General features: G+C 40.7%; 1 protein-coding gene across 2 annotated transcripts in view; it reads right to left on the bottom strand.

Annotated features, from left to right (window-relative positions):
• Positions 1–15,494, bottom strand: part of KLHL1 (kelch like family member 1) — a 207,727-nt gene that overhangs the window by 54,249 nt on the left and 137,984 nt on the right. For both annotated transcript variants that reach the window (XM_030477140.1, XM_030477141.1), the window contains exon 6: positions 15–201. In XM_030477140.1, coding sequence (XP_030333000.1) covers positions 15–201 — 187 coding nt within the window. The remainder of the gene's footprint in view (positions 1–14; positions 202–15,494) is intronic.

Raw genomic sequence — 15,494 nt, 5'->3', positions numbered from 1 at the left:
ATATCCTCTAATACCTTTGTTGTTATCCATTCCTCCAACAGCATAAAGTGTCCCAACTGTAGATTTTCTAGGTTTAGTTCTTGGACTTTGCATGAGAGTTCTTCTCTCTGGTAAAAGATGGTATTTCATGGCTTCCAGAATAAGCTTCTGGCATTCTAGATCATCCTTAAAAAGCACATGGTTTTCTAGGTCAGCCAATATCTGTGAATGACATGATCAGGAATCAAAAATGCTACAAATTCCTAGAAAAGCAATACTATGCAATGAGACAAGATCATAAAAGGGATATCATATCACTTGACTGTAGAATACAGGGGTTTGCAGAGCTATTTTTCTTGGAAGATCAGGAAAGTAAATATTTAGTTGATTTTTAAAAGACTGAAGGGAGCTTTTAGATCACTGTTTCACCATCCCTAATAACAACAAAACCCCAAAATAATAAGTAATAATAATAATCATAATTAAAAAAAGCCACCAAAAAAAGCCAACCAAACAAACAAAAAAGAGAACAAAAGACTTTGCTTGTGCAAGTTTTGCATCTATGTTTTCTGCACTACCGGCAAATTTAAGGATTAATAATTCAGATAATGTAAATATCTTCATAGAATCATAGAATACTAAGGGTTGGAAAGGACCTTAAGATCATCTAGTTCCAACCCCCCTGCCATGGGCTAGGGCACCTCACACTAAACCATGTTGCCCAAGACTCCATCCAGCCTGGCCTTGAACATTGCCAGGGATGGAGCATTCACAACTTCCTTGGGCAACCCACTCCAGTGCCCCACCACCCTCACAGTAAAGAACTTCTTCCTTATATCTAACCTAAACTTCCCCTGTTGAAGTTTGAATCCATTACCCCTTGTCCTACCACTACAGTCCCTAATGAAGAATCCCTCCCCAGCATCCTTATAGACCCCCTTCAGATACTGGAAGGCTGCTATGAGGTCTCCATGCAGCCTTCTCTTCTCCAGGCTGAACAGCCCCAACTTTCTCAGCCTGTCTTCATACGAGAGGTGCTCCAGCCCTCTTATCATCCTCATGGCCCTCCTCTGGACTTGTTCCAACAGTTCCATGTCCTTTTGATGTTGAAGACACCAGAACTGTACGCAGTACTCCAAGTGAGGTCTCACAAGAGCAGAGTAGAGGGGCAGGATCACCTCCTTTGACCTGCTGGTCGCAATTCTTTTGATGCAGCCCAGGATGCGGTTGGCTTTCTGAGCTGTGAGCGCACACTGCCAGGTCATATTCAGTTTCTCATCAACCAACACCTCCAAGTCCTTCTCTGCAGGGCTGCTTTGAATGTCCTCTCCGCCCAACTCGTAGCTGTGCCTGGGACTGCACCTACCCAGGTGTAGGACCTTACACTTGGCTTGGTTAAACTTCATAAGGTTGGCATTGGCCCACCTCACAAGCATGTCAAGGTCCCTCTGGACGGCATCCCTTCCCTCCAGCGTATCAACTGAACCACACAGCTTGGTGTCGTCAGCAAACTTGCTGAGGGCGCACTCAATCCCACTGTCCATGTCGCCGACAAAAATGTTGAACAGGACCGGTCCCAACACCGATCCCTGAGGGACACCACTCGTTACTGGTCTCCAACTGGACATTGAGCCGTTTACCACAACTCTTTGCATGCGGCCATTGAGCCAGTTCTTTATCCACTGAGTGGTCCATCTATCTTATTGATGTCTCTCTAATTTAGAGACAAGGATGTCGCGTGGCACAGTGTTGAACGCTTTGCACAAGTCCAGGTAGATGACGTCAACTGCTCTGCCCCTGTCCATCAGTTCTGTAGCTCCACCATAGAAGGCCACCAAATTGGTCAGGCAGGATTTCCCCTTAGTGAAGCCATGTTGGCTGTCACCAACCACCTCGTTGTTTTTCATGTGCCTTAGCATGCTTTCCAGGCGAAACTGTTCCAAGATTTTGCCAGGCACAGAGGTGAGACTGACTGGTCTGTAGTTCCCTGGGTCTTCCACCTTCCCCTTCTTGAAAATGGGGGTTATATTACCCTTCTTCCAGTCATCGGGAACTTCACCTGACTGCCATGATTTTTCAATATGATGGACAGTGGCTTAGCAGCTTCATTTGCCAACTCCTTCAGGACCTGCAGATGGATTTCATCAGGTCCCATGGACTTGTGCACATTCAGGTTCTTAAGATGGTCTCTAACCTGATCCTCTACTACAGTGGGCCTAAGATCTTCATTCTCACAGTCCCTGCATCTGCCTTCCAAGACTTGGGTTGTGTGGTCAGAGCATTTGCCAGTGCAGACTGAGGCAAAGAAGTCATTAAGAACCTCAGCCTTCTCCAAATCCAGGCTAGCCAGTTCTCCCGATAGGTTCTGGAGAGGTCACACATTGTTCCCAGCCTGTCTTTTATTTGCTATGTATCTATAGAAGCCCTTCTTGTTATCTTTCACATCCCTTGCCAGATTTAATTCTAGCTGTGCCTTAGCTTTCCTAACCTGGTCCCTAGCTTCCTGGACAATATCCCTGTATTCTTCCCAGGCTGCCTGTCCTCACTTCCACCTTCTATAAGCTTCTGTTTTCCCTCTAATTTTCCTCAGCGGTTCCTTATCCATACATGGAGGTCTCCTGGCCCTCCTGCCACACTTCCTTCTTTACAATTGGCATAAAAACCTATAACCAATAGTTACCAAAACGGATGCTCAGTCCATACAGCAGAAAGAATATTCTATCATGTTTCCAAGGAAGAAGGCTTTAAGCTGTAAATTTGGAGTATTTGATTCACTTGTCTGTATGTACATATCTACTGGCTTTTGAGATGCTGTACAAGATCTCATTGGACTAACCTCATAGCTGATCCAGCTTTCAGCAGGATGTTGGACCACAGATGTCCTGTGATCTACTCCCACCTAAATGATTTTGTGACCTCATTGATGTCAGATCAGAAGAGTGCAACACTTCTGCAGATTTTGTGCCACATATGCCAGAACCATATGGATATCTCGGATACCCTAAGGAATCAGAATTCTATCAGACTGTCAATGACCACGTTTAGGCAATTGAGTATTACTTCTAGATGCTTATCCCTATAATCTGCTTACTCTCAGATTAGAGTGGGGTTTAATTGGATATGGCAGCATATCTGTACAGTCTGGTAGATTTCTAGATCTCATAGAAAAATCTATCTGGGAGACCAAATCATTTTCAGAGAAGCAGATGAAGGCCAGGAAGCAGGAGAATTTAGTTTCCAGAGTCTATGGGGTGGTATCTTCCTGAAAGACACATATATGCAAATGTATGCAAATTGCTTTGCAGTTACCTAAACACAGGTAGCCAGATTCCGTTTAAGGACTGTCAGCTATTTCATCTGAACTTCAGTGGCTGATGAAGAATGAATCAATGTCCTTTGTCAATCTGTCAGCCTTTTGCAGATGACGTGTTCTGTGACATCTAAAATATTATTAGCTTGTACATGTAGATAGCAGACTCCTGCTTCTGATTTTAAGTGTCAGTCATGGAATTAATCTATTCAGGTCCAAAGAAAGGCATTACAAACTGCAATATCTTGACCGGTGATCCAGATCTCTTATTTTACATGGCAGATGACCCAACAGACAATAGGCCTGCTTATTAATAGAAATGAATAGGGAGGTTTATCTAGCCTACAGAAAACATGTCTTCAGCTGTGGCCATAAGTCACTGTCTAGGGAGTAAACCATAGGACTATTGTAAAGTATATAGTAATTTCTCTTAATATTCCCCCAGTATCCAACTTTCAGATCAGGGACATTCTGAGGAGGATGTCTTTTCCATGCATTTTCTCAGGGGTCTTATCTTCCATGAACTAGTTCAACCTTTGTTTGAACTCATGTAAATTTGTTGCATCCACAATGTTCTCACAACAAATTCAGCCTATCACTCACTGCATATGAAGGTTTCAAACCTGGCTCCTGTTGCTTCATTTGCTTTCAGTTTGTTTCATACATTTCTCCCTATCAGTGCTCCTTTGGTTCTTCCATTGAAAGAGAAAATGAATAACTGAACCCTGCCATACCGAGTTTTTTATAATATTCTAGACTTTAGTCATCTTCTGTATTAGTTGACTGTTCTCTAGACCAAGGAACCTTAGCTTAGTTAAGCATTGCTTGTATGAAAGAAGATTCATGTCTTTTTTCACCCTTGTCGGTTTTTCCGAACTTTTCAGTTTTGTTAGATTCTTTTTGTGAAGGGAGCAGAACTGCACACATTATTAAAGATATTGGCAAACCATAAATGTTTGTGGTGGCATAATGATGTGCTCTGCCTTATTTTTCTTTTCTAATAATCTGTAATTTTTGAATTTGTCTTTTTTACTATTACAGATATAGAAGTTGACTTCTCCAGAAATTTGTATCTCGTACACCCAAAATTTCACTCCTGAATGGAAGTGGTTGAGCCACAACCTATGATTTTAAATATTAAATTAAGTGTTGTTTGGGTTTTTTTAATTATTATTATTTGCTTCTTTATTTATTATTATTGTTTGTTGTCCAAGCACATCATATTTAATTTATTTATGGTAAAATTGTAGAAATGAAGTTGTTAAGGATTCTGGGTGGGTCAAATGCTACTCACATCTTGCAAATTAGAATATCGCCTTTAATATCACCTTCACTATAAGGATGGTGAGACACTGGAACAGGTTTCCTAGAGAGGTGGTTGATACCCCGTGCCTGTCAGTGTTTAAGAGGCACTTGAACAATGCCATTAATACGCTTGAACTTTCTGTCTGCCCTGAAGTGGTCAGGCAGTTGGACCTGAAGTAGTCAGTAGTTGGACTAGTTGATCACTGTAGGCCCCTCCTAACTGAAATTATTCTATTCTATTCTGTTCTGTTCTTGATCTTGCAGAGGGAACAGGTAACACAAAAAACCCCATGGGATTTATTAGTTTGCACAATGACTGCATAAATAATAAACTTACAATATCTTAAATGAAGTAATTGTAATATTCATATGTTCTTCTTAGGATGTGAAAGTGGTCTGGGTTCAGCTGTAACAGTTATTTTTCTCCTTCCTAGTAGCTGGTATAGTGCTGTATTTCAGCTTTAGTCCGAGAACAATGCTGATAACACACCAATGTTTTAGTTGTTGCTAAGTAATGCTTACCCTGGCCAAGGATTTTTTAGTCTCTCATGCGCCGTTGGTGAGGAGTTGCACAAGGATCTGAGAAGGAGCAGAGACAGGACACCTGACCCAAACAAGCCAAAGAGGTATTCCATACCACAGCATGTCATGCCCAGTATATAAACTGGGTGGAATCACCCAGAAGTCCCAGATTGCTGGTAGGGTTGGGCTGGTGAGCAATTATACTGTGCATCACCTGTGTTTATTGTTGCTCTTTTTTTTCCCTTCCCTTTTTGAGTTTTATATTCTCTCTCCTTGTTATTTCCCTTATCATTATTAGTATTCGTGGTGGTAGTAGCAGTTTTGTATTATACTTTAGTTACTAGACTGTTCCTATCTCAACCCATGAAGTTTACCTTCTTTTGATTCTTCTCCGCATCCTGCTGGGGGGGGGCAGGGGAAGAAAGAGGGAGAAATGAGCAAATGTCTGCATGGTTCTGAGTTACCAGCTGGGCTTAAATCACGACAGAAAGTAAATGCTATAATGAATATATGCTATATCACAACTAAGGCGGCTAAACCAAATAGAAAACCTTTTTTTTCTTTTTTATCACTAAATCTATGGACTTAACACATTGTTAAGTGTTTTTTTTATCACTTGTGTTATCACAAAAGTGTTGTTTTATCACTTAAAATACAAGAAAGTTAAAAGAATGAAAATGTGAAAGCAAAAAGATGGGTATGTATGTTCTCTGATGATAATGTTTTCAGAGAACGTCACTAAATATGGTCCAGACTAACAGTTTTATGTAAATGTTTTCATATACATTATGCATCAATCACAAATGATCCCACAATCATGAAAGCAAAAGTAAATGTATGAAAGGAAAAGTCAGACAGGATACAAATGGACTGAGAATGTATGTATCAATATATTTTGAGGACTGCAAGTATCTTTCACGATCTCTGAATAAATTGCTGTCATTGTGCCAAATCTGGATTAATGTAGTAACAAATGAAGGGATGAGGTCTGAAGTTTCCCCTCCTCACCCCCCCAATCAATAATGAATACACTTTCATTTAGGGAGATCAGGTTTTTGATAGTTGCCATATGAACGCTATGTCTGGTGGGACATGCACTTTTCTCACCTTACATTGAAAATGAGGGATAGAAGTCCCTCCATATATTTGTTTTCCAAAAGCGTACTTGATATTATTTTCTAATAAAACAACAGTACCTAGCATATCAATATTTATAAATGTGCATGATTGTTGCATTAAGAAACCACTAAAACATCTTTGAAACAGCAACAGCAGAATAATCATAGAATCATAGAATGATTTGGGTTGGAAGGAATCTTCAAAGGTCACTTTGTCCAACCCCCCTGCAATTAGTAGGGACATCTATAACTAGACCAGGTTGCATAATAAATAACTGACTGGAAAAACAAGAAAAATATTGAGATTGGGTAATATGAATTAAGATTTTGAGAAATGTTACAGAAAGGATTTGAAATTAAATCTGCTGCTCTTTTAAACTTGTCACAAACTCCCATTCTGGCATCTCCCTAGCATGTAAGTATGTTTTAAACTTATTAGTTCCTGCTGATATCCGAGGCTGTATTCTTTTGGCCACAGAAATTCAGTAGAGGGGAGCTAATATCATATACATATGCTGATTGATTACGCCTCAGAAATACACTTGCCTGTGTCTAGATTTCAGATAATTTTAACAAGAAAAAGCCTCTTTTGGAAAAACACATTCAGTAAACAGCCATTAACACTATGGCCAGGTTACAATAATTTTTACTTACATCTGTAAGTGCTTTGTGGCTAAAGGCTCAAGATGCTGGGTTGTCAAGAGTCTTATTAAAATGGCATGAGGCACAAGCAGAACTGAAATAGACACTTGCAAAACCCAGAAGTGTTCTTTGATGGCAGTATTTTTAAAAGGGATCACTATACATGTTTGAGGTTAATAGCTCAATATAAATGTTTGTAAATAAATTTCATGTGAAAAAAAATGAGACTTGAGAATATCCTTAAACTTTGATATTGACTTTTTTTTTCTATTAAAATGGACAGCTCTCAAAGTCTGCTATTTTCAATCAAAATGGCAGCCTCTTCAAATTTTATCACGAAGTGCATTAAAATGTATACTACTCTAACACATTTGTCAAACTGTACTATGATCTAACATATGCTACCTTCATGTCTAACTTCATGAATTTAAATATCAAGATTTCATTCTCTTCCCTCATAGCTGATGTTTTCACACTGACTGTAATAGTATTCCCTAAAATACAACATTTCTAAATATATTTACACTTAATATTAAGGAGATCGGCTCAGTGAAAGAATAGTAGAATAATCACTGGATTTTTTTAGTGCATTTTTTAATCTAAGTTGAGCACCAAGAAAAATGAGTCTATGGTTAAAGTCCAATTTATTTTCAAATTTATTTACCTTCCTTAGTGTGTAGAGGAAAATACAATTCCCAGGAAAGTATATAAGCTATTAAATTTAATAACTTTCCAAAGGGTTTATCCTTATAATCCTGGCACCCACAATACCAGCGGAAGGGCTCAGAAACTTCAGAGTATCAAGAAATTAAAAGCAAGCATTTTATAAGCTAGATACAATAAGGATTAAAGTGTGTTAATAAGCAACAGTATTAAGTATATTTCATAACGCTATGCTAATTTCTATTTTGTAATGTCAAGATTTTTTTAATATATCTTTTTGTGATTTTTTTTTTCTTCCCCGTTGAAGTGCTCAACACACTACTCAGTAGATCAAAAATCAGATATGAAGACAAATCACATTCAGATTTTAAGCAGGATAATCTCTTCTCTTGTAAAATGATTTAACATACATCTGGGACTACTAACCCAGTGTACTCTGTCAGCAATTAATTTAACAGAATACAGGCACAAGAAAGCTGAGAAATCAAATTATCAGTTTCCCCTGCACAAATTTGAGGTAATATATTAAGTTATGTATATTTTCTGATGATTAATGGAATCAATGGAATTGATGACAAGGTTTTTTACAGCAAGGTTATTATATCAATAAGAATCCAAGTCTAACAATCATATTTGGTGACTTCCTATCAGACAGCTACTTCTTTTTTCTGATGTTCCAATATTTACCTAGTATCTCAAGGCAAATATAACTATAACTAACTATAACTAACTATATAAAAAACTATATACTAACTATAAAAGTAACAGAAATATGGAGTAAAACATACTATTCTATTCCAAGGCCTTTTCCTAACTGTGAAGATATGGAAAAAAATAATTTTGAGAAAAATATTCATTCCTTACTCCTACCCACTTATTTTACCCACATGAGCTGACTTGTGATAAACACTGTATTTCTGAATGTCTTAATGGCTAAACCCTATGAGTAAGGGAAAAAAAAAAAGTTGAAATTAAAGCTATTGTTTTGAAATAAAAAAGTCCTAAAAAGCTAACTGTTTCCTGTTGTCTGTTTCAATAATTTGCTTTAATGTCTTTCTACTCCATAGTTATCTTTCCTTATTACATCAAAAAAATCAATATATTTTTATTAAATCAGGATGTACTTAATCAGGAAATTCAGTTAATAAGGATGTTTCCCTGGAAACCATATTATGTTCAGCTTGCTCTTCCATGGCTATGACATGTATCATTAAAGAGAGAATTGCATATAACACGGAAGGAATATTTCTGGGTTTTGTAACACATGGAAACTCAGTGAGCTGTCACTTTTCAGAATTCTCATTGCAGTGTTACTTCAGCATAGCTCCTTCTAGCATTGCTAGAACTTCTCAGACTAGGGATATCCTGAGAATTTTCAGTAACTCTGTGTCATCATGCTTCTCATTTTTCCCAGTTAAAACACCCACCAAGTCCTTTCTCAACTGTACTTCTAAATTACTTCGGACTTGATGATCTTAAAGGTCTTTTCCAACCTAGTTGATTCTACGATTCTATACTTTCAGTACAATTCTGCAGAGAGCAGGCATTCTTCTCAATGAAGTACACTCAATTTGATATCTGGAGAGAAAAATATTTAAGTACCGACAAAAGAAAAGTCAAGTTTAACAAGCACAAAAGGAGTTTGGTACTGGCACAGTGACTGACAGTGCACACCACAGGACTGCGCCCATTTTGCTGCCTGCCTTGCCATCATCCTTGGCTCTCACCTTCCTTCCTTGGGGAGCATCTCCCCTGCTGCTCCCTGACAGATCTCCCCCAGCATCTCTTTTAGCCTACTGATTTGCAGGTATGATCCGAGTGCGTGTATTAGCGATTTGATTAACTGATTTGAATGATATTAAGGTAAATCTCACGTTTTCTACATAAATGATCATAGAATCGTAAGGGTTGGAAAGGACCTTAAGATCATCTAGTTCCAACCCCCCTGCCGTGGGCAGGGACACCTTGCCCTAAACCATGTGGCTCAAGGCTCTGTCCAACCTGGCCTTGAACACCGCCAGGGATGGAGCATCCACAACCTCCCTGGGCAACCCATTCCAGTGCTTCACCACCCTCACTGTAAAGAACTTCTTCCTTATATCTAATCTAAACTTCCTCTGTTTAAGTTTGAACCCATTACCCCTTGTCCTACCACTACAGTCCCTAAGGAAGAGTCCCTCCCCAGCATCCTTGTAGACCCCCTTCAGATACTGGAAGGCTGCTATGAGGTCACCACGCAGCCTTCTCTTCTCCAGGCTGAGCAGCCCCAACTCTCTCAGCCTGTCTTCATACGGGAGGTGCTCCAGCCCTCTTATCATCCTCATGGCCCTCCTCTGGACTCGCTCCAACAGCTCCATGTCCTTTTTATGTTGAGGACACCAGAACTGTACGCAGTACTCCAAGTGGGGTCTCACAAGAGCAGAGTAGAGGGGCAGGATCACCTCCTTCGACCTGCTGGTCACGCTTCTTTTGATGCAGCCCAGGATACGGTTGGCTTTCTGGGCTGCAAGCGCACACTGCCGGCTCATGTTAAGCTTTTCGTCAACCAACACCCCCAAGTCCTTTTCTGCAGGGCTGCTTTGAATCTCTTCTCTGCCCAGCCTGTAGCAGTGCCTGGGGTTGCCCCGACCCAGGTGTAGGACCTTGCACTTGGCTTGGTTAAACTTCATAAGGTTGGCATCGGCCCACCTCACAAGCGTGTCAAGGTCCCTCTGGATGGCATCCCTTCCCTCCAGCGTATCAACCGAACCACACAGCTTGGTATCATCGGCAAACTTGCTGAGGGCGCACTCAATCCCACTGTCCATGTCACTGACAAAGATGTTGAACAGGACCGGTCCCAACACCGATCCCTGAGGGACACCACTCGTTACAGGTTTCCAACTGGACATCGAGCCATTTACCACAACTCTTTGCGTGCGGCCATCGAGCCAGTTTTTTATCCACCGAGTGGTCCATCTATCAAATTGATGTCTCTCCAATTTAGAGACAAGGATGTCATGTGGGACAGTGTCGAATGCTTTGCACAAGTCCAGGTAGATGACATCAACTGCTCTGCCGCTGTCCATCAGTTCCGTGGCTCCATCATAGAAGGCCACCAAATTGGTCAGGCAGGATTTCCCCTTAGTGAAGCCATGTTGGCTGTCACCAACCACCTCATTGTTTTCCATGTGCCTTAGCATGTTTTCCAGGAGAAACTGTTCCAAGATTTTGCCAGGCACAGAGGTGAGACTGACTGGTCTGTAGTTCCCTGGGTCTTCCACCTTCCCCTTCTTGAAAATGGGGGTTATATTACCCTTCTTCCAGTCATCGGGAACTTCACCTGACTGCCAGGATTTTTCGAATATGATGGACAGTGGCTTAGCAACTTCATTCGCCAGCTCCTTCAGGACCCGTGGATGGATTTCATCAGGTCCCATGGACTTGTGCACGTTCAGGTTCTTAAGATGGTCTCGAACCTGATCCTCTCCTACAGTGGGCCTAAGGTCTTCGTTCTCACAGTCCCTGCATTTGCTTTCCAAGACTTGGGTTGTGTGGTCAGAGCATTTGCTGGTGAAGATGGAGGCAAAGAAGTCATTAAGAACCTCAGCCTTCTCCAAATCCATGGTAGCCAGTTCTCCTGATAGCTTCTGGAGAGGGCCTACATTGTCCCTAGTCTGTCTTTTATTTGCTACGTATCTATAGAATCCTTTCCTGTTATCTTTTACATCCCTTGCCAAACTTAATTCTAGCTGGGCCTTAGCTTTCCTAACCTGGTCCCTAGCTTCTCGGGCAATGCTCCTGTATTCTTCCCAGGCCGCCTGTCCTTGCTTCCACCTTCTATAAGCTTCTTTTTTCCCTCTAAGTTTCCTCAGCAGCTCCTTGTCCATCCATGGAGGTCTCCTGGCCCTCCTGCTGCACTTTCTTCTAGTCGGGATGCAACACTCTTGAGCACGTAGCAGGTGATCCTTGAATATCAGCCAGCAGTCTTGGGCCCCCCTGCCCTCTAGGACTGTATCCCATGAAACCTTACTAAGGAGGTTCCTGAAGAGGCCAAAGTCTGCTTTCTTGAAGTCCAGGGCAGTGAGCTTGCTGCACGCTCTTCTCACCGCCCTGAGGATCTCAAACTCAACCATCTCATGATCACTAGAGCCAAGGCTGCCCTGGAGCGTTACATTTCCAACCAGTCCCTCCCTGTTGGTGAGCACAAGGTCCAGCATGGCACCTCTCCTCGTCGGCTCCTCTACTGCTTGAAAGAGGAAGTTGTCTTCCACACAATCGAGGAACCTCCTGGATTGCTTGTGCCGGGCCGTACCGTCCCTCCAACAGATGTCAGGATGGTTGAAGTCCCCCATGAGGACCAGGGCCTGCGAGCGTGAGGCTGCTCCTATCTGTCTGTAGAGCGCTTCATCCACAGAGTCCTCTTGATCAGGCAGCCTGTAACAGATCCCCACCGTAATGTCCCCCAAGGCTGTTTTCCCTTTGATCCTGACCCACAAACACTCTGTTACCTCATCACCCGTCCCCAGACAGAGTTCCATACTCTCTAGCCTATCATTGACATAGATAGCAACGCCCCCTCCCCGTCTGCCTGGCCTGTCTTTTCTAAACAGCCTGTAACCTTCCATTCCGACATTCCAGTCATAGGAGCCATCCCACCAAGTTTCTGTGATACCAATGACATCATATTCCCATAACCTTGCACACATCTCTAATTCCTCTTGCTTGTTCCCCATACTATGGGCGTTTGTATAGAGGCACCTTAGCCGAGCTCAAAATGCAGCCGACTCAATGGCTGGGGCAGCTGGAACATCTCTACATTGCTCCAAGCACTTATTACAGGTGCCGGCAACTGACCAGGAATGTTGGGATGGGTCAATGCTCCCCTCCCCCAACACATCTAGTTTAAAGCTTTCCTGACCAGCCTGGCAAGCCTCCTACTAAAACAGCTCTTCCCCTTCTTTGTCAGACCAGCTCCACCAGCCTCCAGTAGATCTGGCCTCCCAAATGGAGCCCTATGTTCTAAATAGCCAAACCCCTGACTATGGCACCAGCTTTCTAACCATTTATTAACCTGCCAGACACGCCTAGCTTTTTTAAGGTCCTCCCCTTTGCCCTGGAGAATCGATGAAAAAACTGTCTGAGCTCCAGAGCCCCTAACCACCTCTCCCAGGGCTCTGTAGTCCTTCTTAATGTCCTCCAGGCAACTGCTGTCTATATCTCTAGCACCCACATGGACCACTAGAAGGGGGTAATAGTCAGCAGGACTTACTAGAGCAGGCAGCCTCTCGGCAACATCCCTGATCCGAGCCCCCGGCAGGCAACACACCTCCCTTGAGACTGGATCAGGCCGGCAGATGAGCGCCTCTGTGCCTTTCAAAGTAGAGTCCCCTACTACTACTAGTAGAGTCATCATCTGAGAGATGGGATAGGTCCTATTGACCCTTTTGAAAATGTGGCATCAGGATGAAATTCAGCCGCTATTAGGCAAAAAGATGCTGATAGCTGTCCTGGGAAGGAAACGATCACCCTCCCTTCTCCTGCACCCCACTTTTGGAAGAGACTACAAGACAATCGAAGAGCCAAAGAACTGCCTCACCAAAACTTTCACTGTATCCTCATCCTTCTGAAGAGGCACAAAACATGTCCTAGTTATTTAGGTAAAGGTTCCTCCTACCTTGTGAAAAGTGTGAGATGTGACAATATTTGCTTAGTCAGGAAGAACTAAATCTCAGATTCCACCACCTTGATATGTTCTTCAGGCACAGTAATTACTCAAAAGGGGAGATGAGGAAACACCATAGGATTCCTACCATTAAAAAGAAAAAAACTGGATATTTTGTCCAGGACAACTGTCAGGTCTATAAAACTGAACAAAGTAGGAAGGTGTTCCCTGCATGCCGAAGTGAGATACTACATACAGGTAACATACAAAAGTTTTTATCTTCTTTTTTTCCAAGTGATAGTTGCTGCCAAAAGGGGCACAGCATTATTCATACACTTTATGTGGTCTCTATCTGCTCATGTCTATTGATTGTGATTAGAATCTCGAGTAGTCCTTAACTACACATAATTCTATACCTTAAACAGTATTAAATTTCATACCCAAATGTGTTCATGTTATCATAGACCTAAAGTAACTTCCAGTTCTCTAAAAATTATCCCAGTATTTAGATGCATTCTCCCTGTAAAAAACCCTGAAGTGCCCTCAGAAACTTATATGCCAATGTTATGTGGAACACAGGATTAGCCTTATCTTGATAGTATTAATAATCACGACAGAAGAACAAAAAGCTTAAAATCCTTTAAATTAACTGAATAAATGAAATGTGGATTTTCATGGCACATTTTGTTTAACAAAGCCCTTGAGTCTCTTTCTTGACCCAATATGTATCCGAAGGCTGTCGCTTGACAGCCTTGAGTCAGACAAACACATTACCACATGAAACAAAAATCTGAAGAAGGAATGACCTAACGTTTGCACATTGAATAGTTTGAGATGTTTGATTAGCCATCATTGTCCTTTTACGTGTCTTCTTCCATGCACAAATTTGTTGTGGCTGGTTGTTGTTGATGATCATAGTAATGCAGCTACCAGGAAAGAATAGATGCTTCTGAAATGTAAGGTCATGATTATTCTTTGTGCAGATTAAAATGAAAAGCAAAAAAAAAGTTTTGTCTGAATTCTTTGAAAGTATAAAAATACTGTTTTAAAACTTTCTTTAAAAAAAGTCCTCAGCCCACTTTCAAAGTCTTACCATGCTTATGTTCCTCTATCTGTTAGGAAACACTGTGCATCTTTGGACAAAACTCCAATTAGAAGAACTTTTTATCTGTATAAAGCTGGTAGAAGAAGAAGTCATTGTTCTTATATAATTGTATTGGTATATAAATGGAAGTATTTCAGTTGCCTAGTGTGGTGAAAGGAATAAATTGTTTGACACTTTGTATTTTATATCTATGAGACAATTGCAAGAATGCTTGTGAGTACTATAGTAACTGCAGATTTCAATCTATTCATTGATATTCAGATTAAAACTGTATTTACCTATATTAAGAAATATCAGTAGGCTATTTATGCTCCACTGCAAATCTGACGGGAAAAAAAAAAAGCAGTCCCCCAGAAAGTGATACTCTTTAACAAAACAAATAATCTCTGAGCTACTTCTGTTGGATACAAACTCTCTTGTAAAGACTAATTGTTTAATTATGCTTAAACTTCATATCCTTATTTAAAAACTTTTGAACCTATGTGATAAACAAAATAGTGAATTAATTGCTTTCAGTTTTTTGTTTCATCTTAAAGAGTTTGTTGAAATGCTCCATTTTCAAAAACTTTATGCAGACTTCTTTGAGAGAGCTGAACATAAGTTCTGCAACTGGCAACTGATCAGCAGTTGTAACTTACATTTTTTCATAGGTATATTGATCTTGGAGACACTGTTTTTCATAAATTCTGCAATGCTTGTAAATACTTTTGTTACTTCTTTTTCCAAGAACTGCCTGATGTCAAACTTAATGATTTCCACTTAAACTAGATCTTATAGGTAGAAACAAGAGTCTACTGAGCTAATATTAATAGCATACCAAATGGATCTACTTCTGTATGAATACATTTGGTCATGCACTAATTAATTCAGGATTCGGACTGAATGAATATATCCGTGTCTTCCCTGGGATTAAAATGATGGTTGATATGAACAAGATCTTTGGTTTAGTCTAGGGGTATTCAATAGACATCAGCCATTATTAAAAACTTAAATAAAATTGATGGCAGATAATTTAAATGTTAATCTCACTAAGAAGGTTTAAATTAGGAATAATAGGGTTTCACTTAAATTCTGATTTCGTATTATAATAAATCTTGTTGCCACTTAGCTAGAAAAGCATAAATGCTGCTTTTCATGTTGTAGGTAAAGAAAGTACTTTAATTAACTTTCTTTTCTAGAAGTGATGGAAGATTTCTTTTTCATTTT

This window comes from Strigops habroptila, chromosome 2 (assembly GCF_004027225.2).
Source record: "Strigops habroptila isolate Jane chromosome 2, bStrHab1.2.pri, whole genome shotgun sequence".
NCBI lineage: Eukaryota > Metazoa > Chordata > Aves > Psittaciformes > Psittacidae > Strigops > Strigops habroptila.
The sequence above is the reverse complement of the archived record's forward strand: the minus strand, read 5'-3'. Positions and strand labels throughout refer to the sequence as shown.